The 26,017-nt window shown below is 45.8% G+C and overlaps 1 protein-coding gene across 10 annotated transcripts in view; it reads left to right on the top strand.

Annotated features, from left to right (window-relative positions):
• Positions 1–26,017, top strand: part of RHOBTB2 (Rho related BTB domain containing 2) — a 56,203-nt gene that overhangs the window by 10,899 nt on the left and 19,287 nt on the right. For 2 of the 10 annotated variants that reach the window (XM_061592705.1, XM_061592706.1), the window contains 3 exons: positions 18,963–19,164; positions 24,927–25,030; positions 25,787–25,972. In XM_061592705.1, the coding sequence (XP_061448689.1) occupies positions 18,963–19,164; positions 24,927–25,030; positions 25,787–25,972 (492 nt within the window). Of the gene's footprint in view, positions 1–2,061; positions 2,203–7,242; positions 7,638–7,949; positions 11,317–15,447; positions 15,516–17,653; positions 17,822–18,962; positions 19,165–24,926; positions 25,031–25,786; positions 25,973–26,017 lie in introns of those variants that run through there. The other 8 variants (XM_061592710.1, XM_061592711.1, XM_061592713.1 and 5 more) reach the window with 8 other exon arrangements.

Consider the following 26,017-nt stretch of genomic DNA (forward strand, 5'->3'; position numbering starts at 1 on the left):
TCCTTAGGCTTCAGAATCCTTGCCTTGCTTTGCAAGTTTAATTCCACAGAGTTGCAACCGCAAGCACCTGTGTAAACTAGGGCTGCCAGGCTCAGGGCCTGAGACTGATCCTGTATCTTTAGGAGAAGGGAAAGTCAGCCAAGTGCAGGTGTTCTTGCAACCCTGTAATAGGAAAAACCACAAGGTGGAATTCTCCCTTCCCCCTGCACAACTTTTAAAAATACAGAAGAGAAGACCTCTTAGTTGCCAGGCCCTGAACCTGGCAACCAGGGCCGGCTCCAGGAATGCCAGGGCCCTTGGGCATCAACCTGCCCCGGGCCCCTCTGCTCCCCTTCCGTGATCCGTGGCAGGAGCCGTGCTACAGTTCGCAAAACAGTCCAAAGCTTTCGAACCACCTGTCGAGCCGCCCGCCATGCCCCCCATCCCCCCCTTCACCTACCTTGCTCTGTTGTTCTTTGCGGCTGCGCGCGCTGTGCACACAGGGTTGCCATCAAACAATATGGCAGTCGAGGTTTTCGTAAGGGACTGAAGCCTCTATTTGGTTGATGGCATGCAGCATGCAGATTGCTGCCATCAACCAAGATGGCGGCAGAGGCTTCAGTCCTTTAGGGGATGGCTCCTGCCGTGGATCGCGGAAGGGGAGCAAAAGGCCCCTCAGGAGCTCCTGTAGCTCCGGGGCCCTCGGGCCAGTGCCCAACCTGGCCGCCCTTTAGAACCGGCCCTGCTGGCAACCCTATCTTTGAGTGCTTTTGCCTAGTTGGAATGTGTCTTTGAACTCTGACAATGTCTCCTGCTTACCTGGATGGAGGAGACAGAGAAGGATGTGTGAAACTAGCCTACTTTACAAAACATAAAACAAAATTTACATAAATTGTTGTATCCACTTTTGACTCTTCTCTGCCCAGCACTGGCATGTGGCCCCTAGAAAGTTGCCCCCGAAAGGGAATGAGACCCTAGGGCTAAAAAAAGGTTCCCCACCCTGGTATATAGCATCAGAGTACATTCCAGAGTAATGCTGGCATAAAGGATTCTGGGTAATGAAGAAAGTAACACTGCGGCTGGGCAGACCCAATAGGATTTTGGAAAACACAGTGAACGAGGTGGGAGGGCTTATTAATATGACTGAGAAATGTATATCCCAGTAAATGATCCCCAGGCAGCTCACAACCAATAAAAATACCACATATCAGAACCTGCAACAGCAGAAGGGTAAAACAACAGGAGTTGGAGAAGGAAAAAGAAAAAGAAACAAAATCAGATCTGGCCGGTGTTTTATTATGGGGAAAATAAAAGGACTTCACATGGCACTAAAAGGACATTAGAGTAGACACCATCCAAATCTCCCTGGGAAGCACATTTCAAAGCTAGGACATCACAGTCAAAAAGGCTTCTCACCAGTTGCCCACTTGTCTGGCTTCAGAATGAAGGAGCACCTGGAGAAGGGCCTCCATTAATGCTGTATACACAGGAGCAGGTAAATGCAGCAGAGGTTGGTCCATTAGGGCAAATTAGGCATTGCCCCACCAGCCTTAGTCTGCCAGTCACATCCACACCACACCATAGCCGGTGATGGGCTGGATGAGGGCCAATAAACTGAGCCTGAATCCTAGCAAGGTGCTGTGGGGGTGGTGGTTCCCAAGTTTGGATAATTGATCAGTTTCCTGCTTTGGATGGTGTCATACTCCTGCTGAAAGAGCAGGTCCATAGTCTGTGGGTGCTCCTGAATTCATCTTTGTCGCTAAAGGCCCAGGTGACTTCAGTGGCTAGGAGTGCCTTTTGCCAGCTTCGGCTGGTAAGACAGCTGCAGCCGTTTTTGCACCGGGGTAGCCTGACCACTGTTGTCCATGCACTGGAAGCACACTGGCTATGCTCTGCCTCCACAATCAGAGACAGTGTGCTTCCAAATATCAGTTGCTGGAAACGGCAGGAGGGGAGATTGCTCTTGCACTCAGGTCCTGCTTGCAGGCTTCCCATAGGCATTTGACTGGCCACTGTGAAAAAAGGATGCTGGACTAGATGGGCCATAGGCCTAACATTCTTTCTATGTTTTCTGTCCATAAGCGATTACAGCTGGCTCAATAACCTTAACTGGGGGCAGATGCGATGTGCCATAGATGCCACTTGGGCCTCCAGTGAGAAAGCTGGACCAATCAGACTACAGACCTGATCTTTTAGGGGGAGTGCAACGCCATCCAGAATGAGGTGAACACCAACTCCATGGTCAGTCAAGCCATCCACAAACAGTACCTCTGTGTTGTTGGGATTGCACTTCAGTTAGGGGAACTGCAGTGATTAATCTGGAGAAAGACAGCAAAGCTGGATGAAATGTAAATGCTACAAAGCACTGTGTGTGTGTGTGTGTGTGTGTGTGTGTGTGTGTTTTATCAGAGAATTTCTAGAAGCTTTCTCTCAGGTTGCCTAAAATTCTGCCACACATATCCCCACCATCCACCACACATACTTCTCCAGCACACCACCCTGTGTGACAAAAATCCACAGTCCCTTGCATTTGTATTTGGCGTTATCTGTCTGGAACAAGGGCAATTATAAAGCAGGGCAGATGAGGAGTCTTTGAGGATAAATTCAAGAGGCTTATATCAGGAAGACATGGGAATAGACGACAAACTGCATTTTAATTCCAGCTGCGATAAAAACGGAAGGCTGGGGCGGAGAGAGGAAATTCAACGGCTGCTTTTGGTCAAATCCAGTTCCTGACTTGGTGCCAAGACTGCACTGGTGACTTTGGAATGTGGGTGTGGCTTAACTTTCAACTCAGTCAAATGCCAGCTTGTTCAGAGCTCCAGAGAAACTCCAGAATAGATTGCAAATTTAAGCTATTTGGACCAGTGGTGAACAAGTGCATGTCACAGACAGCCAACCAAGATGAGGCAGCATTCAAGCCATAAGTAGTTCCATAAATGGCTTTTGGAAAAAAGGAAAGGCAGGTGCAGGGGACCGAATCTGGAACCTGCTCCTGGTGTGAAGAACTAAGATGGCTTTAACTCCTTGCCCCCTGCTGAAGTCCTGGCTGAGATCAGTCTGCACATACCTGCTCTTTACTTCTTAAAAGCCATTCACATAACTGCTAATTGCATGAATGGCACATGGGCTGTTGGGCCCGCTGTAACAGTGAGGCTAGAACAAGGGTAGGGAACCTTTGGCCCTCCAGATATTGCTGAACTACATCTCCCATCAACCCCAGCCAGCATGGCTAATAGTCAAGGTTGCTGGGAGTTGTAGTTTGACATATGGAGGGCCAATGGTTTTCCCATTCCTGGACTTCTAATATCTGTATCTTTTAATTAGATGTACGGCAGAGGGAATTTTGGCAGGCACTACAAAAGCTGTACCTGCTGGAATTCCCCTGTTATGCAAGGGTTAGCCTATAGCGTCCCTTCTAAGGGAAAAGAGAAGGGACAGCAGTGTTCTTGTTCTGAGAGCAGGCTGTTTGGATTTTATGTTTAGACTCACAGGATGGCTATTTAAAAAGAGAAGTCTCTCATACATTTCAGCTTTCCCTATTTACTACAGGGCAGTCCCTATTTTCTGATACCTAATAACAGTGGTGGGAGGTGTCTCCATGTCAGTGGGGCAGTGGAATCTGCTCCGGGTTTTAGTCCAAACATTTAAGGAGGTGTCCAGAGTTCTCAGGGAAGAGGTACTGACTGTTAAATCACTCAGGCAATTGTAGTTTTGTGAGGAGAATAGAAGTCTCCTAACAGCTCTTAGCACCTTTCACAAACTATCCTTCCCAGGATTCTTTGGTGGAAGCCAAGACTGTTTATAGTGGAATAATAGTGGAAGAAAGGTATGGTATGAATGTGGCCTTACTCTCAATTAAGTGTGCATATAATTCCAATGTTTAAGTTTCAGCTCTGTTGACATTGTTCATCTTGTGGTTGGGGAGGGGGTAATTGTAGCCAAGCCAATCACTGCCCATGTCACTCCACCTCCTAGCTCAGTGTTCTTCAACCTTGGGTCCCCAAGGGTTCCCATCATCCCCAGTTACCCTAGCCAATGGTCAGGGATTGTGAGAGCTGTAGTCCAACAACATCTATATGAAGTGTGGTGAAGTGGTTAGAGCAGCCTTTCCCAACCAGTGTGCCTCCAGATGTTGTTGGACCACAATTCCCATCTTTCCCGACCATTGGCAATGCTGGCTGAGGCTGATGGGAGTTGTGGTCCAACAACATCTGGAGGCACACTGGTTGGGAAAGGCTGGGTTAGAGTGTTGCACTATGACCTGGGAGGCCACAGTTCAAATCCCCATTCATCCATAAAGCTCACTGGATGACCTTGGGCTTGTTACTGCCTCTATAGCCTACCTCACAGAGTGGTCGTGAGGATAAAATGGGAATAGAGGAGAACCATGTATACCACCTTGAACTCTTTGGAGGAAAGGTAGGATATAAGTACAATAATAAATGAAACAAATAAATGTATAGGGACCCAAGGTTGAAGAACACTGACACAAGCCCTATAGAGATGGTGCTGAAATAGGATTTCGGGCAAGTTTTAAATAGTCACAGAGAAAGGGTCGAAGATGCAATTGAGTGGGTAGGCTTCGAATTTCCCATCACTGACCTAGGCTGCAGTCCTAACCCTGTTTAACTAGGAGTAAAGCCCACTGAATTCTAGGACTTACTCCTGAGTAGATATGGTTAGGATTGTGCTGCCTATTAAATCATTACTATACAGTATTCACTACTCTACCACCTTGTCATTCATTTCCTCATTTTGTAACAGATCTGTCTCCATACATGAGGACCTCTTAATATTTTAGAATGTTGCTTCACACTTTTCAGTTTTAATGAGTCCACGTTTAATGAAACCCGGGTTATGTACTGACTACCGCCCTTCTGTAGTGTGCATGTACGCACTTTGAATGTTATAGGTTTAACTGGTCTCAAAAACACCGGTCTGTGATGTGTATCCGTTTACACTGTAACATGTGAAGTAGCTTCTAGACTAATCAGCTGCTAAGAAGCTTGCTGAAGACTTTGGGCCTTGGTTTATCTGTCTGAGACCCATGACCACAGAACTTTAAAGTGCAGGTTCAGTAACAGCTAATGGTCAGAAGAATGGGACACAGCAGGGATAGGACCCTGAGGGAGCTTCCAGCTTTGGCAATTCAGAGAGAAGCTGTGTCTGCAGGGTGAGAGGCACCAACAGCAGCAACATCTTTTGAATAATTTGCTTCCCTCATTTCCAGTTCCTCCTCTAACACCCTTAGGCTCCCTTTCTGCATTTCAACATTTCGGTTGCCTCACTGGGATTTTTCTACACATTTTCAACATCAACCCACCCTTTGCCAAGGAATGTTGGTGCAATGTTTTTCTGCAGCCAGGACGATGTAATTTAACAAAAATTGCATAATTTCTTTTCATTTCTTAAGTTTAAAGCCCTGTCCCTGCTCTTGCTTGACTTCAGATATTACATAATTGTGGAGAAATGGGAAGTGGAGTGCCTTGTTTTTGTGTGGCTTCTGCCATGTTTGCAAAGGAACTTGAAGGGCAGAGATACACAAACTTATTCCACATGCACAGCATTTGTGCATGCATCTCCCACGTGCAAACGCCTTTTGTCAAAATTACACTAGCCAGTGAAAACAGAAAGTGCAACTCACGTTTTTGGTGCTGTTGGAGTCCTATGTTATCCATGGAGGTAGGTCACACATACATTGTTGTTGTTGTTGTTGTGTGCCTTCAAGTCGATTATGACTTATGGGACCCTATGAATCAGTGACCTCCAATAGCATCTGTCATGAACCACCCTACTCAGATCTTGTAAGTTCAGGTCTGTGGCTTCCTTTATGGAATCAATCCATCTCTTGTTTGGTCTTCTTCTTTTTCTACTCCTTTCTGTTTTTCCCAGTATTATTGTCTTTTCTAGTGAATCATGTCTTCTCATTATGTATGATAATCTCAGTTTCATCATTTTACCTTCTAGTGACAATTCTGGTTTAATTTGTTCTGACACCCAATTATTTGTCTTTTTTGTGGTCTACAGTATCTGCAAAGCTCTCCTCCAATACCACATTTCAAATGAATTGATTTTTCTCTTATCCACTTTTTTTCACTGTCCAACTTTCACATCCATACATAGAGATCGGGAATACCATGGTCTGAATGATCTTGACTTTTCAGTGATACATCTTTGTATTTGAGGACCTTTTCTAGTTCTCTCATAGCTACCCACCCCAGTCCTAGCCTTCTTCTGATTTCTTGACTATTGTCTCCCTTTTGGTTAATAACTGTGCAGAGGTAAAATCCTTGACAAGTTCAATGTCCTCATTGTCAACTTTAAAGTTACATAAATCATAATATGTGAATAGGACTACGTTAATGTTGGCAACCACTCCCAGAGTGATATATATTCCTAAGAAGTCTCCCATGTAGCTGCTGGCTAGGCCTACGTGTGCAGGGCTGGCCCAAGACACTTCGTCTCAAGCAGCAAAATACAACATGGCAATTACACACACACACACACACACACACACACACACATGACCACTGGCAAATGGACGCTGCTGTCTACGGCACTTGAGGGCAGCAGAGTAGCTTACGGGGTGCATATCAGGTTGGGTGGTTAGACACAATTCTGTCTGCTCCTCACCATCTACAACCAGGGGTGGCTGGGTCACTCTATCTAATGGTTGGGCCAGCCCTGCCAGCCTGCTTGCTAGAGATGGCAACTTTTCCACTGACCCTTTTCTAGCTGGGCTTCAAACCTCAACTTGATGATGTACAGAGATGAGCTGATGGCAGTGTTTATCTCCCTGCTGCGAAAAGCTTCTCCTGCTGATTTGTGCACATCTGCCAGGCTGACTTGGGTTTGGTTTTGGGGTTTGTTTCTGGTCTTACTTTGTGTTACAGAGGAGGGACCTTCAGGTAGTCCCCCTTAGTTCCTCATTTTTGTATACCATACCCAGAATGTGGTGTTGTAGAATATGGATTGTTTTGTTGCAGAATGCACATTTTTCTGCTTTGTGGAGCGAAATGGCCATAGGTGGAATACCTATAACTCTTTCCTCCAAAGCTTCCCAGTAGCAACGTTTCCTCTCCCGTTCCCTTATTTCTTCTTCTGCATTATACTCCGCAGCACCTCCTACTGGGCAGAGAAAAGCGTTGCAAATGGAAAATGTCGGACAGCACTTCTGTTGCTGTTCTCTCTAGCAGGTTAACATGGAGCAGAATTGTTTTGACCCAAGTCACAATTGTGCTTTTGTTTTGCATAAAACAGGGGCTCCATTCACGAATGAGACTGAGGGTTAAAGCTGCCAGGAACTCTTTATGCCACAATTAACCACCTGCTACGACAAGGGAAAAATAAGCGAAACCATGCGGCTGGCAAGCAAGCTTTCATGCGTCCCTTCCCCCGTGACCCACTCGGAGAAGGAAGCCAAAACCTGCCTCTTAGCTGCCTGCAGATTTCATTCCAGCCCAATGCAGGAAATAAACAGCTTTGTGCTCGAAGCCTCGTTGGTAGCTCTAAGGTCCCTGCGGGCTGGGCAGGAGAGCTGGCCTTAAAACAATAATAATAATAATAATTAAAAACCCACAACCTTAAAGGATCCCCCCCTCTCAAGCCAAGGTTTCTTCTGCTATGGAGAGAGAGATCCCCGTCTTACGAGTTCGGTGAGAATCGAAGAAGGGGGACACTACGGCGGCATGAGAGTAGCCGGGATGCTGGTGGGGAGCGGAAAGGAAGGGAAGGGAAGGGAAGAGAAGGGAAGAGGGGGGCTGGGAGATGGAGGCCTCCAGCAGCGGAAAGATGTTTGTGTGTGACAGGACTGCAAAAGGTGCGGAGTGAGGTAGACGCTGGCGAGTACTGACGCGAACTGACGCGGATCTGCATCAGTGCCGTCCCTTGGAGCGGTTCTGAAGGGCCGTGGCTAGACCGATCCTAACAGGAAGAGAGCACGAACAAGTTTATTTTGGTTATGCATGTTGGGGGGTGGAGGGGAGAGGGAGCGGCATAAGTGAGGACAATGAGGTATCACAGATCTAGATATGCTAGATCACAGCAGCCGGTCTTGGCTGCCAGGGCGCTGGGCCGCTGGTCTTCCTCCCGTTGGCCAGGTCCCAGTGATGACTTGAGATTTTAGTATCTCTGTACTCAAGCCCCCCCCCGGGGGTGGGGGAAGCAGCAAAGCAGCGCCAGAATGGAAATAACGGAATGGGGCGGAATAGAGTGGGATCCCAGCACAGCAGAGCTCAGGGGTGGTTTAGCAGAGCCCATCCAGAAGGGCTGTGTGTTAGAGACTAGTGCGTGCAGGGCTGGGTGAATGGAGGCAGGGGAGATTGGTCCAGATGTTTGCTCGATGTAAAGTGTGAGGAGGGTACTACCTCATACATTTAGTGGACTTTGGAGGAGGGACCATAGCTGGCTGGAAGAGGGCATTCCTTGCATTCAGAGGGGCCCAGGCATCTCCAGAGAGTGGGTTGGAAAGGGCCAGAGGCCCTGCAGAAGGGTTGCTAGCCAGAGTTGATGAAATCTGACCTGGTATAAGGCAATTTCTGATTGGGGGACAGGAACAAGTTAAAGGTGTCTAGCCCAGGCCCTGGTAAATCAAGGTGAGCCTTCCAAGAGACACAGAATCATAGGACAGTAGAGTTAGAAGGGGCCTATACAGGAATCCAAGTTAATCAACATTTGTGCCCTAAGTTTGAGCAAAGGAGACAGGTATGGATTTTGCTTTTGAATCTTGTATGCATGTGTTGTGTCAGGGAGGGGGGATTTATCCCAGCAATAGCTGAACCTCTGTCTGACACCCCCAGAGCTCAAGGGTTCTGCCGGCTATAAGAGGAGCTATAAAAGGGGGCGGACAGAGAAAACTCAAGGCTCCTGCAGCTTGCCTGACACAATAACAACACTGCTGTCTCACACCTGAATCACCTGGTACACAATGAGCTTCAAATAACAATATTGATCATGATCTACTGGAGTGTTCTTCAACCTTGGGTCCCCAGATGTTGTTGGACTATAACTTCCATCATCCCTGACAATTAACCATGCCGTCTGGGAATGATGGGAGTTCTAGTTCAACAACATCTGGAGACCCAAGGTTGAAGAACAGTGATATAGTGAGTGGGTCAGAATGGAGTCCCAGGTCCTTACCATGCTGCTTACAAGTGCTTGATCATACACACCACACTCTTCAATGGTCTCATTATGTGAAGGGTAGTTGGTGTCTCCATAGAATTAAAGACAGAATCCTTGGCTGTGGGGTGTTTCATTCTCCACTAAGATCAATAACAGTTGTTTGAACACTCTGTGGCACATGTTACAGTGGAGCTTTTAGTGTGAGGCCAAACTGGCTGGAAAGCTATCAAGTATGGATAGATATGAACTCAATACTGGAAGCATCAGTTAGAAAAGACAAAGAAGGCACCGGGAAGGCCTGAGATGAGCATTTTTATAGGCTATCATCAAGCTAAGGAATAAAAATTATTCTCCCTTCATGGGTACTTAACACCAGAGACAGCTAAAGGCAAAGGAGAATAGATGAAGGGATGGATAGGTTAAGGATGAAGAAGGAAAAAAGAAATTGATAGAAGGAAAACTGGATCATTTATGTATGCCAGCAGTGGGGAACCTCTGGCCCTCCAGATGTTGCTGACCTGCAACTCCCAGCATCCATAGCAAGCATGGCCAGTGATCAGGGATGATGGTATTGTAGTTCAGCAACATCTGGAAGGCCAGAGGTTCCCATCACCTGTGGTATGGGATTGTATAAGACAAGTGGTGTAATTATGCAAGGAGCTGGAGGAGTGCAGAAAACTGCATGTACCTATCAAGTCTTCCCACCAGGAACAACCCTGATCTGAACCCAAGTCTGAAGCTGTGTCTTGTCACCACTGCAATATCTCTGGGTTTTGCCATATTCATCTTGATCTACCTGCAACCATGTGTAGACCATTTTGGGGCATCTAACAGCATCTCAGATAGATGCTCTAAAATACCCGACCCTTTCCAGGGAACACATACCTGATAAATGTAAGTAGCACACTTGCACATTGGAATAGGCTGCTCTAAACACCATAAAGCCCCATGGAATGAATACTCGATTTCTGCATGAGTCCATGGCCTTATGGAATTAGTCCCCTTTTAATATCACTCCCCTAGATTTCTTAACTGTATTGTATGCGTTTTTATCTATTTTAAGTTTGTGGGTTTTTGTATGATTTTATTGTGAGCCACCCTGAGTGCCTTGTTTTAGGGCAGAAGGGCAGGATAGAAATATTTTAAATAATAAATAATATTGCTGGCCAAGCCCCTCAGCAATTTTCAAGTGGTCTGGGGACGACGACAAAGTTTGGGAACCTCTGCCCTAAAGTATAATTTCATTCTCCCCACCCTTTAACAAAGAGGTTAATGTGATACATGAAGCTATTATTATTATTATTATTATCATCATCATTGGCTGTTTTCTCCTAAAGAGCCTCTCTGTTTTTTAACATAAATTGAGGGCACAGTATGAGAAAAGGATGAATGAAAGGAGGGATAGTCCAGGGTGGTACAAAAGGATACAAACGAAGAGGGAAAGGATGAAAGTGGAGAGAGATAAAATGTACAGGGTTGGGTTGAGGGATGTTGCAGCAGGGCGTAAAACAGAGAGGGAAGCTTGTAGTAACAGAGGTTGCCTGAGCACCATCCTTCCCTCCTCCCCTTGAAAGAGAAAATGTTTTGGCTCCTCCCGCAGCCCTCTCCCCTAGATGGAACAGCTGCCTCTGCCCTGTAAGACCCGGCAAAAGCGACTGCCCGCCTCTTTTTCCTGCTCTCGGCCAATAAGCAGCAGTTGGGCTATGAGGCGGGGCTTGTCGCTGCGCTCCTGGGTGGGTTTTTATTTTTATTTTTTGAATGGAAATAGGCGGTGGGCGAGTCATCGCCTAAGACTGCAGATCGCGGCCGACGCTCAGTTGCACCGTAACTCAAGAGCTGGGAGGAAGGGAAGGGAACAGCAAGCAAGCATCGTTGGCTGAGAAAGGGAGTGGGAGCAGGAAGAGAAAAAGAGGCCGTGGGAGCGGAGTCTTCTTGGGATTTCCATGCCACTTCGCGCAGCAGGGCTCCGGCGGGGAAGATGCTGGTGAGGAAGAGGCAGTGGCTGCAGATGCAGCGCAAGAGGATGTACCCGCTCTGGTGCCGGCACGGACTGTTATGTCAGAGCATCTGAGCAGGGAGAGGAGTTGAAACCTCCAGCCGGCACTCGGCACAGCAGAGCAGGACCCAAGCCGGGCGCTTGTTACCGCGATCATGTCTCCAGGGAAGAGTTCCGCTCTTTCCGTTGCAAATGGCCCCTTCAGATGTGTTGGCGTAAGTAAAAACCGACCTTCCCTGGCATTCTTTCGGCCTCTTTTTATTGCCGAGAGAGACCAGGGCCCGCTTTGTAACATTATTAGAATTTTAAAAATGCAGATGGGATGGGGGAGAGAGAAGGGTGCTTGCCAAAGCGAAATAGGAGCAACGCTTTGCAAAGTCAAGCTAAACCCGAGCTGTTTGCATGGGGGGGGGGGAGAGCGAGAGAGCGAGAGCGAGAGAGCATGTGTATCCTCGCGCACGTATTGCACAATTCTCTCCGAAGTGTCATGCTTTCCTTTCCTCCAGCATCGCGGACTGTTGGAGGTCTTCCTCTGGGAATGGAGACGCCGCCGTTCCGCACAGCCCAGGCAGGCGTGTAGAGCCGCTCTTTGTTTAACACTGCGTGCTTTCCTTGCGTCTCTCTAGTTACTGCACTGCTAAAAATGAAACAAACAAATGGTGGGGTTGCAACGCCTTGGCGGGATTGGGGTGGGATTTGAAAAGGGGGTCGAGGGGGGAAAAGGAGAGAGTTCTGCTGTGGTCCTAGTGCGGGCTGGGCCATGATATCTTTCATTGGCACGAATAACCTGCCGTGCTGGAGGATTGTGTTTGTATTCGGATTTCTCTCTTCCTTCAAATAAGCCAACTGTTTGTGCAGCCTCCTGGAGTTTGATAGGCTTGTAGTGTGGAAGAAGTGTGGGGTGTACTTAGTAGTATGGTGTGTGTGTCTGTGCATGTGCACATATATACAAATAATGCACAGTTGTGCATGGTTTGCAAAAGCATCACTCATATTCAGGTGTATCCTTTCAATCTGCGTGGTTTTATTTATTATCACAATTTTGCCAAGAAGGCACTGGCCCTCATCTGCAGGATTCTTTGACCATGCCCCTTTCCTGGCTCCTTTTTGAGAATGTTGAGGCTGGCCTTCACTTTCTCCCCCATCCAGAATGCTCAGTAGCCAGGGGCTGTTTTTAGGAATTATTTTTGTTGCATTGTTTCTATCCGCACCTACCCCTGCCCCCCCTTTGTTTTGTAAAATGAGATTTAGCTGGGAGGGGGTACGTTTAGTCTGTCAGTTGCTAGGAAACAGGTTAGGCTCCCTGGGAGATTCTCTAGTTTCCTTGGCAACCAGAGACTGAGGCAGCTTGCAAGAAACACATTTCTACTCTCTGAGAGATAGTGGGGCAGATTTGATGGTGAGGAACTGGGGACATGTCACCAGCAGGGGATGGGCTGAGGGACAGAGGAAGAGGCAGATTCTGGAAGGTGAGAAAGAATGATCCAGGAACCCCAAAGGCTGCCTCTGAGATAAAGAGGGGGTTAGCAAAGGAGATAAGGCCAGAGAGTGACTGTGGCAGCAGATATGCTCAGAGAGAGGGGAGCATCTGCATGTGTTGATTACAGAGCCTGAGTGCAGGTCCTAGAGAACAAAAGCAACTAATGGATTGTACGCACTTAGATAAAAGAGGGACAAAAATAAACGTGGAGCTGAAATGGAGAGGAAAAATTACGTGTCCAATTATTTCCCCCCCCACTAATGTTGGGATCCTAGGAGAGAGGAGTTTTTTTTAAGGGGAGGTGGAATCATAACTGAAATTGCAAGGAAAGAGTATGTAATAGGTAGTTGGATAAGGAAGCATGGGGGAGATGATGACGACCCAGCAGTGATAGGATTTGTCTGTGCAAGGATGTGATTGCCCCCCTATTAAATGTCACATGGGTGCTGGTTTGCTGACTGCCTGCACAGCTGCTGCTGCTGCTAGAGTTTCACATGGCTCTTGCCTTTAGTTTGCCTTTATTCCAGTTCACCTGGGTTTTTTTCTCTCTGATGCTGGAATCCGCTCCCATTGGAGTGAGTTCTTTTTAACTCTTTTAACGCAGCCAACATGTCTTACAGGGAGAAGTTGCTGCTAACTCTTATTTGGGCAAAATGGGGTTGGGAGATTAACACAAATGCTTGTGCTAAAAAATAAGCTGCAGAGCCAAAGGCCACAAGGAGATTCAGGCATACATCAGAATCCTATCCTGCCTTGTCGCCATCATTGCAGGCTGTCCAAAGAGAGGCAGCTACTGTTCGTCCACCGAATATGAACTGACCAGATATTGTCCCCAACCTAAAATCTGCTTAGTTTCAGCAGAATGTGTATTGTTGAAGGGTCTTATTTAAGAGCATAGGAAGCTGCCTTATACTGAGTCAGATAATTGGTTTATCTAGCTCAGTACTGTCTACACTGACTGGCAGCAGCTCTCCAGGGTTTGAGGCAGGAGTCTCTCTCAGCCTTTTTGGGAGCTGCTGAAGATTGAGCTTGGGACCTTCTGCACACAGGGCAGATGCTCTGCCACTGAGCTGTTTATTGCATTTCCTTTTCTCCAAGGAGTTCAAGGCAGTATGTATGGTTGTTCCTCTTCCTTGTTTGTCCTTAAAACAACACTGTAAGGTAGGGTAGGCTGAGAGGTAGTGGTTGGTCCAAGATCACCTAGTAAGTATTGTAGTTGGATGGGAATTTGAACCTGGGTCTCCCCAGTTCTAGTCAAACACTGTAATTGCACCATTGTATTAGCTAAGATAGTTGCACAACACAATCTCAGACCTCCCTTTTTCCCACAGAAGGCTGGATTCTGCAAGTCACCGGGAAGCCCTGTAGAGGTATAGATGAAGATCTGAGGGTTCTTGGTGCCTCTTGGGCTAGAAAGGGCAGTGCAATCTTATGCTGGTTTACACAAAAGTAAACCCCACTATATTCAATGGGACTTCCTCCCAGGGAAGTGTGCATAGGACTGCAGCTTTAAAACAGGGATAAGGAATCTGTGGCCCTCCTCCTCTTGTTGGACTCCCATGAGCCTCAGTCAGCATAGCCGGTGATCAGGGATGATAGCAACTGTAGTCCCGCAACATCATGGAGAGCCACAGGTTTCCTGTCCCTGCTTTTTGAATCTCAAAATTAGCCATTCTATTGTTGCTTGAAGACAAGCTATCCCTCTTGTCTCACCTCCCTCTTTCCTGACAGCATTGCATATTAAGAACCTCAGAGGGGAAAGACCTGTAGTATGCCCAGAGTGGCACTTTTCTTTTTCTCATGTGCCTACATTTTTATCACAAGTGCCTTTTTTCTGTAACATCAGCTGATACCTGACACTCAGATACTTCACCTGTTTCTGGGTGGATAAGTCACTTTCCTCTTAGCTGAGAAATTGATTGCATTTTTAACTGTGTTTTTTGTTTCGCCACCTTTTTCCATTTGGCAATTTTCTTTTAAAATAATAGTAGTATTATCTATTGGTAGATAGATGGTATATGCCCACTTCTTTGGCCATCTGCAACACACAGCACACATGTCTTTCTTCAACTCAAGACTGTGCTTCTGCTGTAGAGGAATCTCATTTCCCCAGCAATCAAGTTGCACTACTTTGTTCATGGGAAAACTTCCCCAGGTAGCCCATTCATTGCTATTACAGTTGCTGTGTGGGATATAGTTCGATGAGTGGCAAGGGCCTCTGTTGGGTACAGCTAGTAGGAGTGATGAGTGATAAGAAAATATAAGTAGGGGAGCACTTCTGTTGTTGGATGAGAAGAAGGTCTGATCCTGGAGTTCTTGGAGGCAGGAGAATTCAGGAAAGAAACCTTGCCTTAAGATTTTGGGGAATGAGGTATCAAACATCTCAGGACACACGTTACCTCCCAAACTCCCCAGATTAGAACATCTACATTAGATGACAACAGATAACAGTTAGCTTATTCTCACCTGAATGCACCCTGCATTCATCATCTGAAGCCCTTCTTTGTGTGTCCTCTCCAAGAAGCAGAGGGTTGGCAACATGAAAACAGGCCTTTTCAGTGGTGGCTCCCCATCTGCAGAATGCTTTCCCCAAGGAAGCATGCCTAGCGCCATCACTGTTAAGCACTAGACAAAAACATTCTTATTCACCCAGGCCTTTGGTTTTTAATTGGGAGGGTAGTTAGATATGTCAGTGGCCTTTGCTGTGCTCATTCTTGGCAGGGGGTTGGGGGTAGGACTTGTTCCTTTGAAATATATTGTTGGGTGAGCATTTTAGTTTGTTTGCTGCTGTTTTTATCTGATTTTAACGCCTTTGTTATTTTATTTTGTATAAGACATTTTGAGGCCCTTGAGTGAAAAAAAAATCAACTAATAAATATCGTAAATAATAGTAATGCAAAGTTATTGGAGAATGCACAGGACAAAGTCTGTCAGGTATGTATGTGCCAGTTACTAGGATTCTAATAGCCATTCTATTGTTTTTCCTGTCACTTAAAAATACAATCTGTGCATATCAGCAAAGAAGTTGAGGGAGTGCACAATATCTAAAGAAAGCTGTTGCTGTTTTCACTTTAGGTAAGGAATCAAAGCCAAAATGAGGTGAAGCCGTCTTGCAGACTTGTACTGTACTGCTCTAGCCTGTGCTTTCTCTTTGATGGGTGGGGCTTAGACAAGCCTATGGTTGCCTCTCATGTGTTTCATAGACTTGTTCTGGATCACATCTCTAGCCAAATTGTGCGTGTGTGCATATTTTCCCCCTGCAATTATTTGATCCCCAATAGGAAAAATGTAGTTGTAAGGCAAGTTTTGACTGATCATGCTGCTGTGAGAGATGATGCAACATGGCCTAGAATTGATGTAGCTGAGCTATTAAAAGCATTTGGAAAGATATGACCTTAACTGGCAGGATCTGATCATTGGCCAAGTGGAATTGGCAGCACCCCGTTAAAACTAACAGCTAGTCTGATTTATGAAGGCTAGAAGAGCTGATCTGTGGTGCTCAGCCTTCCTGTAAAGAAATCTATTCCCTTTGCCCCAAAGTCCAGTGATGCAATGGAGATGGAGGGATGCTCAGTGCTTGTACCATATGACTAACATCCAGTGAGCTTCATGAGCGAGTGGAGGTTTGAACCTGGGTCTCCCAGGTCCTAGGCCAACACTCTAACCTCTACACCTCAGTAGCTCTTTGTCTCACCTACATTTGCACCAGTGTTCCAACATCATATGGAAAGAATGCCAAGCAGCGCTGCTATTCAGGAGTGCTTGAAGCCACACAGCTTGGAGTTAAGTGCTGTAAATGAGGAGAGCAACTCACGTCATTATCTTAAATCCCCAATTTTAAGCTGCAATGTCTTAATACTCTTGAATGGGATCTCTTCATTGTACATCTCCTGGCAAAGTACTCTGATACTAGAGGGGTTCATGCCTCTAGTAGGTACAAACACTGGGTATTTGGTTGCTGGTTCCTATTTTTGGGAGGTCCTGTACCTCCCCCAAAAAAGAACCATAGCTCAGTGCATGCAGAAGATCCCAGGTTAAATTCCCTGGCATCTCCAAATAGGGGTGGAACAAGCTCCTGTCTGAAACCCCAGAGAACCGCTGACAGTCAGGGTGGACAATACTGAGCTGGATGGACCAATTGTCTGACTAGGAATAAGGCAGCTTCCTATGTTCCTAAAACAGAATGCTTAAATATCCAAGCTTTCCCACAGTGGCTCTCCTGCTTACAACAGCTTGTGTTGGGTCTTTCAGCTGTCATGCAGTTCTCCCTGGTTGGGACACTTGCTGTGAAGTTCCCCATCATAGAAAACAAGGAATAAAAAGCCCAGCAGCACAAAAAGCCCTGAGCTGTTTGTGACTTTGTCCTGTTTTGAGTCAAACACAGTAGGTTATGCTGTCCCAAAGGGCCAGTTGTTGCAATTACTAAGCAGGCAGACAGGCAGGGGCTTGGTTGCTCTGCAGGTGCCCTGTTATGGCCCCAAGACTGCTTCTAAGAAGTGTGTGTGTTTAGACATGTGCATGCATATTTTTGTGTGTGTGTGTGAAGAGTGCGACTCTGTGTGTGTGTGTGTGTGTGTGTGTGTGTGTGTGCGTACATGCATGGTTGTGGAGAGACATGGGGATGGTCGTGTGGGCGGAGGGGAGGGGGAGGGGGGAGGGGACAAATTCCATGATCAGTCAGGTGGATCTGGAAGCTTCCTTACCCACTGCTGGAAGGGGAGGGACGGATGGGTGGGTGGTACTCACATGAACAGGCATGAGAGACAAAAGGAAGGCGGGGGCTAGAATCAAATCGACAGGGCATGTGTCTTATCAGAGGCCGAGCTGATGCATGCCTTGGAAAGCTTATTAAATTTTAAAGAGATGCTGTCTAGGATGTGTGCTGGGAAGACGTGGGGAGCTGGCTTGGCTCCATGCCCCGCAGAAGGGCTCTTTGTTGTTTTCCGAGCTTAGCACATTGTCCTCTGCCTCTGGGTTTGGCGTGGGCCATATCAGGCTGCGGGAAGGTAGCCGTCCAACCCTTCTGCAGCTTGGGAGGCCTGCCAGTGGAAGGCCCTCCTGGTGTGTAAGGGACCATATTGGCCACATGAGGAGCTTTGGGCAAAACTCCTTGCTGGAGAAGATTATTCTGAGTGCATTTCAGAGGCAGGCAGCTCTGTTCAGCTGGCATTTTGGAGGGGCACAGATTGGACAGTCAGTGTTGGAATCCTGCTGAACTGGATCCTGGTGAGATGAGTCTGGTAAAGGCAGAGGAGAAGACCCGTGTTGTTTGTTCTGTATCAGACCCTGAAGCAAATCCCAGTGGGCACCATCACTCACCCATAAATTGGCAGAGTAGCTAAGTGGTTTGTTGGCCTCGGCTCACCTTCCTGGCATCAGGGCCCAGAAGAATTTAGTGCTGCAGGCTAGCTTACAGATCTCCATGTGGATTAGGAAGAGAATATGTCTCAGACAGCAGATTTTATTATGTTTGTTGGGTCCTGGGTTAACTTGTGTTATTTTCATACTGTTAAACTTTTGTTTTGTGATGGTCAGATGACTAGATAGAAATAAACAAATCTAATCTAACTTTGTTATGTTGCCCTGAACCCCAGTTGCTGCCTTAGTAAATCCTGCCTATGGCAAGATGCTCTGCTTTGTTTTGTTTTGTCTGGGACGCTCTTCCTTGTTTGTTTTGGACTTTTCATCCTTCTGTGGAATCTGCTCTTGCTGTGGGGTTTTGTGAGTGTAAAGTCATAACTTTTCTGATATGGACTGAAGAAGGGTCCTATTTATGAATTGGTAAGGAACAAGGGAGCACAGAATGAAATATACCCCCTGCAACCTCTTCTATTGTGAAACAGGTGGTTGGTAAGGTTACTTCTACTGAGTAGTCTTTATTGTGAGGTGTTCAGACAGATGGTTGCATGGCATTCCTGAGAGAGTATCCTATCCTATCCTAGACTTGGGGACTCTGTGGGAAGCGGAGAACAGGACAACAGGCCTGGAAAGAACCCAGACAAACGATGGAAATATTTCCGTGTCTGAGGGTGTTTCCAGACTGTTGCTGTTTTGGGGTGGGATTCAACCACATGCTGGCAAATTCAGGTTGTGCAATTAACTCTGGCACAACAAACCTGCTCCCACTCACTCCAAATTGGACTTCATGCCGTAATGAAAGTGATAGGAAAATGCACCAGAAAGTGCAGAATAAGGATTGTTTGATGCAGTGTCATGTCACCTCCCCAGAAAAAAATCAGAACGTATGCTAAATAAATAGCTGATGTTGTATCACATTTCCTAGACTGTGCAAACAAATCAGGATGAGTTCTCAATAAACAGCTTGTATGGAAGCGACCTAACTCACCCTTTCTTCTGTTTTATCCCTCTGTCTTGCTGCAGGTCCCAATTAATGGATACTGACATGGATTATGAAAGGCCAAACGTAGAAACTATCAAGTGTGTTGTGGTTGGGGACAATGCTGTGGGCAAGACTAGGCTCATTTGTGCCCGAGCTTGTAATGCCACACTGACTCAGTACCAGCTTCTTGCCACCCATGTGCCCACAGTCTGGGCAATCGACCAGTATCGTGTTTGCCAGGAGGTGAGTGACATCTTACAGTTGACATAGGAATATAGGAAGCTGCCTTCTGCTGAGTCAGACCATTGGTCCATTTAGTTCAGTATTGTCTGCACTGACTGGCAGTGACTCTCCAGGGTTTCAACAAGGGTCTCTCCCAGCCCTACCTGGAGTTGCCAGGGATTGAACCAGGGACCTTCCGCATGCAAAGCAGATGCTTTGTCACTGGGCCAAAGCCTTTCTCCATTTTGCTCTTGGATCTGATTAGTGTGAGGTGATCCCAGGTATCCTCCTTTCAGTGATCAGTGATGGGAGGCAGAACATTTCCTGCAGCTCTGTTTTTCTGTGGAAAAGCTATTCCATTTCAAAAAATGCATTGTTTCGTAAAATGAATTAGCACAATGAATGGATATGATGCTGGTCAAGCTGGGCAGCTTCAAAGTCATAATTTTCTTTCCAGGTAGCTATGCCTAGGGAGCATGGGTGCAGATATTATAGAGCCACGAGAGTGGCTGTATACTATAGCCAGTGTGGATTTTTCACATTCTGCAATGTTAAATTGAAAATACTCCCTATACCATTCTGATGCTTCCCATAAGCTCATTTAAAAACAAAACCTTACAAAACTTATAGTCCTGAAATCAGAAATGCTTGCTTAACAACCCTCTAAATTTTATGGTGATACACAAAACAGTCAGAGCGAATTGAGAGTTCAAAGTCTAAAAAGAGAGGAGAAAAACCCAGAGTCCTTTTGGACTTTTTTCTGTCAGAGTTCTCATAATCTGTTGACATTCATTAAAAATCAGCCATGTTTACAGAGTACCTGTAATCCTATTACTGACTTTGTCCCATACTCTGACCTTCATCTTCTGCTGTTTAAAAAATGCCTGGCTGATTTTTAATTAATTTAATAAATTTTGCGTTGAACCCAATGATAGAGTAAGGCATGCTCAGTAAAAACCAACTGTCAGTGTTCTAAAAGCCAGACTCCCAGCTGCTTTGTTTGGCTAATCGGGGCCACACCCACACCAGACTTTGATTTCACATGAGACAATCATGTTTCCCCCAAAGAATCCTGGGAAGCGTAGTTTGTGAAGGTTCTTGAGAGGAGAATCCTATTTCACTGACAGAGCTCCAGTGGCCAGACTGGTTTAACAGTCAGCCACTCTGATTGAAGGTCTGTGAGGGGAACAGAGTGTCTCCTAGCAACTCTCAGCACCCTTCACTAACTACACTTTACAAGATTCTTTGAGAGAAGCCATGAGTGTCTAAAGTGAAATAAAGGCCTGGTGTAGATGTAGCCAGTGACAGCTTTGGTTTAAATTTGGGTGGAAGGGTGCATGTGCCTGCTGTAGAATAAAAAGTTGGAGGAAACACTGCAAAGCAATGATACTGTTCACAATGTTTTCCTTTTGGAAAGGAAAGGGGCTTCCCCTCTGCCGAGTGCCCACACACCCAGTCTTCCCCCCTCCCTGCTCCTCCCTCGGGTCAGTGTTGGACTACGACCTGGGAGACCAGGGTTCGAATCCCCACACAGCCATGAAGTTCACTGGCTAACCTTGGGCCTCGCAGCCTCAGAGGAAGGCAATGGTAAACCCTCTCTGAATGCCGTTTACCATGAAAACCTATTCTTAGGGTCGCCATAACTCGGAATCAACTTGAAGGCAGTCCATTTCCATTTTCAATCTCCAGGTAGGAGGACTAGGAGAGAACCCTGCCTGAAACCCTGGAGAGCCGCTGCCAGTCAGTGTAGACAATACTGAGCTAGATAGACCAATGGTCTGACTTGGTATAAGGTAGCTTCCTGTGTTCCTATCTGGTATGCAAGTCCATTTCCGGGCTTTGTGTTGGTAGGAGGACAGCTCAGCTCCTCCCACCAGTGGCATTTCCACCCGCCCCTTTGTCAGGCAGAATGCCAGGGCTGGGCTGAGGTCACATCTGACCAATCCAGCCCTCCTCCAGCCCAGCTCAAAGGGGACTTTGGTTTCAGCCTTAATCCTTGTTCAGTAACCAAGATGGTAATTTGTGTGTGTGTGTATAAAACAGAGAGAGTAAAGGAAAACTTACCCTATTTAGGGAAGTTCTTCCTTCTCTGAGGTTGAGCTTGTCTCTTGTCCTGGAGGGCTTTTTAAAATATCCAAAAGTTGTTCTGCCTCCTCATCTGTATGGACCACCACCCATTTAGAATCCGAGTATTACAAAGCCACGAGAGTGGCAGTATACTATAGCCAGCGTGGATTTTTCACATTCCGCAATGTTAAATTGAAAATACCCGCCATGCCATTCTGATGCTTCCCATAAGCTCATTTAAAAACAAAACCTTACAAAACTTATAGTCCTGAACTCAGAAACGCTTGCTTAACAACCCTCTCAATTTTCATGGCGATACACAAAACAGTCAGAGAGAACCGAGAGTTCAAAGTGTAAAAAGAAAGAGAAAAACCCAGAGTCCTTTTGGACTTTTTTCTGTCCGAGTTCTCATAATCTGTTGAAATTCATTAAAAGTCAGCCATGTTCACAGAATACCTGTAATCCTAATACCGACCTTGCCGCATACTCTGACCTTCATCTTCTGCAGTTTAAAAGTTAAAAAAATGCCTGGAAATTTTGGCTTGAACCCAATGATCTGTAAAAATCAACTGTCAGTGTTCTAAAAGCCAGACTCACAGCTGGTGAGCTTGGCTAATCAGGGGCCACACCCAGACCAGACTTTGATTTCACTTGAGACAGTCATGGCATCCCTCAAAGAATCCTGGGAAGTATAGTTTGTGAAAGGTGCTGAGAGGAGACTCCTATTCCACTGACACAGCTTCAGTGGCCAGAGTGGTTTAACAGTCAGCCATTCCGATTGAAGGTCTGTGAGGGGAACAGGGCCGCTCCTAGCAACTCTCAGCACTCTTCATTGACTACACTTCCTGGGATTCTTTGAGAGAAGCCATGACTGTCCAAAGTGAAATAAAGGCCTGCTGTGGATGTGGCCAGTGACAGCTTTAGTTTAAATTTGGATGGAAGGCTACATGTGCCAGCTGTAAAATAAAAAGGTGAGGGAAATGCTGAAAAGCAGTGATACTGTTCACAATGTTTTCCTTTTGGAAAGGTAAGGGGCTTCCCCTCTGCCCAGTGCCCACCCATCCAATCTCCTCTCCTCCCCCTCCTCCTTCCCTCCCTGCCCCTCCCACGGGTCAATGTTGGACTACAATCTGGGGGACCAGGGTTTGAATCCCCACACAGCCATGAAGCTCACTGGGTGACCTTGGGCCAGTCACTGCCTCTCAGCCTCAGAGGGAGGCAATGGTAAAACCACCTCTGAATACCGCTTACCATGAAAACCCTAGTCTTAGGGTCGCCATAACTCAGGATCGACTTGAAGGCAGTCCATTTCCATTTTCAAACATGATTGCACAGAAATAAATCCCATTGAACTCAAAAAGTATGTAAATGATCAAACCCACCCTTCCTTCTCCTCCCTCTTATCCCCTCCCTCTTGCCCCTTCCATTGCTCTTTCCTCCCTATCCCCTTCCAATCCCCTACTTCCCCCTCCCCTTCCTCATCCCCATGATCAGTTTTACCTATCGTAAGCATGATTGCATGGGAGTACATACTGTTGAACTCTATAAGCATGCAAATGATCCAACCTGCCCTCTCCTCCCCCTTCCTTTGCCCCCCTCCGATCTGCCCCTTCCCCCTCCCCCTCCTTCTCCCCCATGGTCAGTTTTACCTATCCTAACTAAGATTGCTTAGGAGTAAATCCCATTGAACTCAATAAGCATGCAAATGATCAGACCTGCCTTTACCCTCCTCCCCCTCTCCTCCCCCTTCCTCCTCCCCTCCCTTTTCCTTCAATCCATTCTCAGCAAACTTGCACAGGATCCCATTTCTTATCTCCCGGATTAAAAAGCAGAGAAATTCACTAATTGGCAAAAAACCTTGCGGTTTAAGAATGTACCTATAGCCCACAGATATTTCTGTCAAACTTTAAAAAGCAGGGAAATTGGGCAGCTATAGTGAATGCACCAGGGGAGCAGGAGACCTGACCTCCTCTCTGAGATACTGTACTGCCCTACAAATTTGTCAAAATGCAAAGACAATTTGGGTTGGTCTTTCACAGTCCAATCCACTTCCTCTGTAACATGTGCCTCTGAGCATATGGTGAGTCGTGGCAATACCTGCAAGCAGCCCAAATAATAGAAAGAAGACATATGCTGTGCTGATCTTGTTTTAGCAGGGAGGAAGCAACGTTATTAAGACAGTTGATACAGTTCAGATGGTCACTTTAAATATGTCTGATTTACTTTGCAATTTTAGTGAAGTTTCCTATAGGAAATCATTTTCCTTTGTTTCTATTTCTGTGAATATGTGAAGTACAGCAACACTTAGCAAAATTTACACTAAAAAACCTGAAAAAGAATTGTGGAATAATGGCACTGACTATTCTGCAGAATAGTCTCCAGTGGACCTCAGGAGTGTCTCAATTTGCACAAGATAAAACAGTGGGAGGTGAAATATATTCTAGCAAAATTCTAGATGTGCTTTGTATTTTTAATTGACCATGCCCACCTTGCCTTAAATGAAGTGGTTTAAACATAGCAGGCTGAACACATGCATCTTGGGCAGGCTAAGTTTGTTTTGCCAACAGCTAGAGTAATTGCTGAACATATTGGAATCAGTCTGGTTTTACTTCCAACTGCAGTTTCAGATTCAACTGTTAATGCACCCAAAATAGAAATAGAACATAACCTCCAATCTGAAACACAAAAGGCTGTCTTCACCATCATATGACACTGACCAATAAAAAGGTTTTGAAATTAATAAAAATAAATTTGACACAGATTTCTAACATGAGTAATGATGGAAATAAATTTTTCTAGATTAGATCTCTGTAGAAACATTAGTAACACAGGAAAGAGGCAAAGTAAGAAGAACACCAACAAACATACAAAAATACAACTCTCCATCTTTGGAGATTGCAGGTGTTGCCACCACTCACCATATGCTCAGAGGCACATGTTATCAAATTCTTCCAAGCTACACAGGAAGTGGATTGGACTGTGAAAAACCAACCCAAATTGTCTTTGCATTTTGACAAATCTCAGAGAGGAGGTCATGTCTCCTGCTCCCCTGGTGCATTCACCAGTGCTGCCCAATTTCCCTGCTTTTTAAAGTTGGATAGAAATATCTGTGGGCTATAGGTACATTCTTAAACCGCAAGGGGTTTTTTGCCCATTAGTGAATAATAAATATAAACATGTAGCTCTTTTTTGACATGCTAAAATTAGTAGGTTAACTATTCTGACAGCCTTCAATTTTTTCCCCCGTCTGAAATGTAAACAATGAAAGGGAAGTGCATATGATTGAATTGCCATGTTCTAAAATATTTACAGGTATTATAATAAAAATAATTCCCAAGTAACATTTTGAAACCATGCTGTGAAAGAGCAATCCTATATGTGTCACCTTAGAAGCAAGTCCCATTAAGTTTCGTGAGCTTATTCCCTGGTAAGTGGGTGTAGAATTGCACCCTAAATGTGATATATGAAATTTATTTTGCCCTAATCAGAACTTTCAGTTCAAATACGTCTGGCTATTGGGAAAGGAAAAAACTTTTGAGATTTCTATCCCAACACGTTTAAGTCATGGGACAGTTTTCAGGGCAGAGGGGAAACTGGAGTATGTTCTAATTCAACATTTTCCAAAAATCACACATCACTGATTATCAGACTGAAAAGCTACACCTCTTCCTCCTTCCCTTTGGTTTGAAGTATTTAATCTTTTTGCCTTCTCTCAGGTATTGGAGCGCTCCCGAGATGTGGTAGATGATGTTAGTGTGTCCTTGAGGCTTTGGGACACGTTTGGAGACCATCACAAGGATAGGCGTTTTGCTTATGGAAGGTCTGTATTGGTTGTCAGGTGCAGTGCTTATGGAAGAACAAGGAACAATCATTCAGACTTAGCTTAGAAGCTCACTGGGGGGCCTTGGGCACAAATATATATCTCTGTGGCTCGTTGTGTTGACAGGACCACCATGGGCAGGGAGCAAGTTTAGCCCCTCCCCGGTGGGTGTCCATTGTATTTCTAGACCTTTCCACATATGTTTGTCATGCACTGCTGTCAGAAAAGCATTGCGCTTGTGGTTAGACAAAACCCGCTTCCACCCCATTCTTACATTTTTTGGAGAACTGGCAATCACTGACAGAATCTTACGGGGTGGAGGATGGGATATGGGTTGTAATACTTATATATGAGCAAGAAGAACAACTGTATATTTGTTTAAAGCATTTTTAACTTGAGTTCTGACCTGACAGACCTGTGAAACAGGTAACAAGATGCTTCAAATCCATAATACAAAATTAAACAATAAGCTAAACACAGTACTTCAACAATCCTGCACACACATCTTTTAGGATAACAGACAACATGTTCTTAGTCATTTTAATAATGCTAATCTAGCACTAGGAAGTGGAGAAAGAGGGAGCAAATCTATGCAAGGGCAGCATTGGATTTGCTCCAACAGTTTGGTCAAGGTTGGGATGTGCACCTGGAGGAACAGGGTGCATCCTTGCACCAAGAGGTGCTGACCACCTGGCAAAGAGAGAGTTGGCCAAGTACAAAGGGTATCACTGATTCTTGCCTCCTTTTTGTCCACAGATCTGATGTTGTAGTATTATGCTTCTCCATCGCTAACCCCAACTCCCTACACCACGTGAAGACCATGTGGTACCCAGAGATCAAGCATTTCTGCCCCCGAGCTCCTGTCATCCTCGTAGGTTGCCAGCTTGACCTTCGCTATGCTGATCTAGAAGCAGTCAATCGCGCCAGGCGGCCTTTAGCCAGGTAGAAAAAAAACACAAGGAGGACTTAAGTGGGCTGGAGAAACTC

This window comes from Rhineura floridana, chromosome 12 (assembly GCF_030035675.1).
Source record: "Rhineura floridana isolate rRhiFlo1 chromosome 12, rRhiFlo1.hap2, whole genome shotgun sequence".
Lineage (NCBI taxonomy): Eukaryota > Metazoa > Chordata > Lepidosauria > Squamata > Rhineuridae > Rhineura > Rhineura floridana.